The 2,315-nt window shown below is 47.9% G+C and overlaps 1 gene segment (V, D, J or C); it reads right to left on the bottom strand.

Annotated features, from left to right (window-relative positions):
- Window positions 1-1,604: 1,604 nt before the first annotated feature.
- Window positions 1,605-1,985, bottom strand: LOC122905393. The segment is given in 1 exon segment: window positions 1,605-1,985. A coding segment is annotated over 1 exon segment (381 nt).
- Between the last annotated feature and the right edge of the window lie 330 nt (window positions 1,986-2,315).

Raw genomic sequence — 2,315 nt, 5'->3', positions numbered from 1 at the left:
CTCCACACCCTCCCCTTCCTGCACATGCTGGCGATGTTAGTCTCCACCCAGGCCTTCAGTACAAGGTCAGGGTGTTAGTCGGGGTCTTTCAAAACAAAGCATGTCTAAATTAAAAATCTCCCACCACAAGAAACAGAAGCTCGGGGGATAGATGAGGAGTTAGTGAATCCTAGAGACCAATTTCCTTGAGATCATGTAGACTTTCAGGCATCATGTTTAGCAATGCAACTAAGCTGTACGTAGACTTTGAAATTTCAATTGAAAATGGGTTTAATTCCGCTTGGGCCTCCTCAGAGAGATTTTTCTTCTTCCCTAGATACAACAACAGGTGTTTTCCTGTTTGGGGCTAGAGGATCAGTAATGCCAGTTTTGTTTTCTTTCTTTCTTCCTTTCTTTCTTTCTTTCTTTCTTTCTTTCTTTCTTTCTTTCTTTCTTTCTTTCTTTCTTTCTCTTTCTTTCTTTCTGTCTTTTGAATCAGTTGACTACCTTCTCATAAAGGTAGTGAATATAATAATATCTTATTTGTGTAATTTTGCTTTATACAGAAACCAGTCATGTAATCTTAACCATGAAATGTCCTCGTTTTACAGATGAGAGTACAGAAGTCAGGGGAATCTGGCCCCCAAATTCCATATGGAGTCACCCAAGGAGAATTGGAAGCCTGAGGACCCCAGGTCTCACCCAGGGTTGGTGCATCATGCTGCCTGAGGATCATGTTCCCCCACAGGAGTTGAGCACCAGGCATGCCAGTGCATGGGGGTGCTGAGAAGTTAGCCCTACTGTTCACTGTGCTTCTGCTCACTGAGTCTCCACTGCAAAGTAATAAGCAGTGGGTGGAACAGCAACTTAGAAACTGCAATCAGGAGATGACGTTCAACCTCAGTTTCAACCATTTTGTGGTAAATCTCCAAAGATTCTGTCACCCTTGACATTACTTGCACCACATTTTATTTGCACATTCTTCAGGGCATAGTCAGATTTCTCAGTTGCCGGTGTACTGGGGTGCTATTTAATGTAAATAAATGAGGGTCAGCAATTGGAGCCAAAACTAAATATGGTATGGCTGTTATTTTTTAAAAAAGTTAAAAAAGAAGTAAAATTCACCTTAGAACCATTTTTATTTAGTAATCCAAGATATCCGAAGTAATTTCAAGCATGCACTCATTATAGAGATCATTAATGAGATATTTAATCTTCTTTTTATAGTCTTCGACAAAATGGTTTGTATGTCACACAAGCAGCCCCTCTCAGCTTGGACTAGTGAACTAGCTACATTTCGAAAGCTCAGGAGCCACATTTGGCTAGTGAGTAGTGGCTCCTGCATTGAGCAGCACAGATTCCCCTCCAAATGCCTCAGAAATGTTGCACTGGACGATCTTCAGAGAAGTCCTTCCAGTTGGACAGCTCCCTGGGTCTGTGCCAGCCTGCACACCAGGGGCTCCTTGCCCTCCAGGGTTCTGTGCAGTGGACCAATGGAGGGAGTGCTAGGGGAGTGCAGGGTGCTGAGGGCTGACCCCAGGGCAACCCCAGTGACCCAGAGCCAGTGGAAGGTGCCAGGCATGGAGTGCCTTGGGAGACAGAGACCTTTTTGCTCAGGCACCTGGTCAGAGCACAGGGCTGTGGTATTCCCAGAAAGCACAGTAGTACATGCCCTTGTCACTCTTCTCCAGCTTCAACACTAACAGGGTACAGCTATAACCATCCTTGGCCCCTATGGCGGTGACTTTTTCTGCTTTCTCAACCAAATCCCAGTGGACGACAGATTGGTCCATGGTCAGATGGAGGATCTGCTCGAGGGACTTTCCCTCCTGGTGGCGGTACCAGTGGATGTAGTTGACCTTGGTGTTGGCTGTGCAAGACAGGGTAGCTGAGGTGCTCTTACATGCCACGACTACAGCTGGCTGCTCCAGCCTCATCACTGCGTGGCCACCTGCAAGGGGAACAGTGGTGAGGTGGCAGCAGGAGCCTGATGGTGTCTCACCCATCCTGCACCAGGGAAGGAGACAGCACCTACTGGAAAACAGGAGGGCACAAAAGATGGCAAGTGGACCCATCATGATTCTCCTTCCCACCAGGGAAGGAAAAGCCCAGGGGGACCTCACAGCTGCTCCTGCTAGGAGGAAACTGCCTGGGAGGTGGCAGAGGGCAGCCTCTGTTAGGGCCGAGTGTCTGATTCCCTGAGGGGCCTGCAGGTAACTAGTGAGAGAGAAGCTGCAGTGAGGGTGGGGCCAGAGGGCTGGGACAGGTCTAACCACAAGGAGGGCAGAGCTGACAGACCATCAGTGGTCAGGCTGCTGAGAAACACTGAGGAATCT

This window comes from Neovison vison, chromosome 4 (genome assembly GCF_020171115.1).
Source record: "Neovison vison isolate M4711 chromosome 4, ASM_NN_V1, whole genome shotgun sequence".
NCBI lineage: Eukaryota > Metazoa > Chordata > Mammalia > Carnivora > Mustelidae > Neogale > Neogale vison.
The sequence above is the reverse complement of the archived record's forward strand: the minus strand, read 5'-3'. Positions and strand labels throughout refer to the sequence as shown.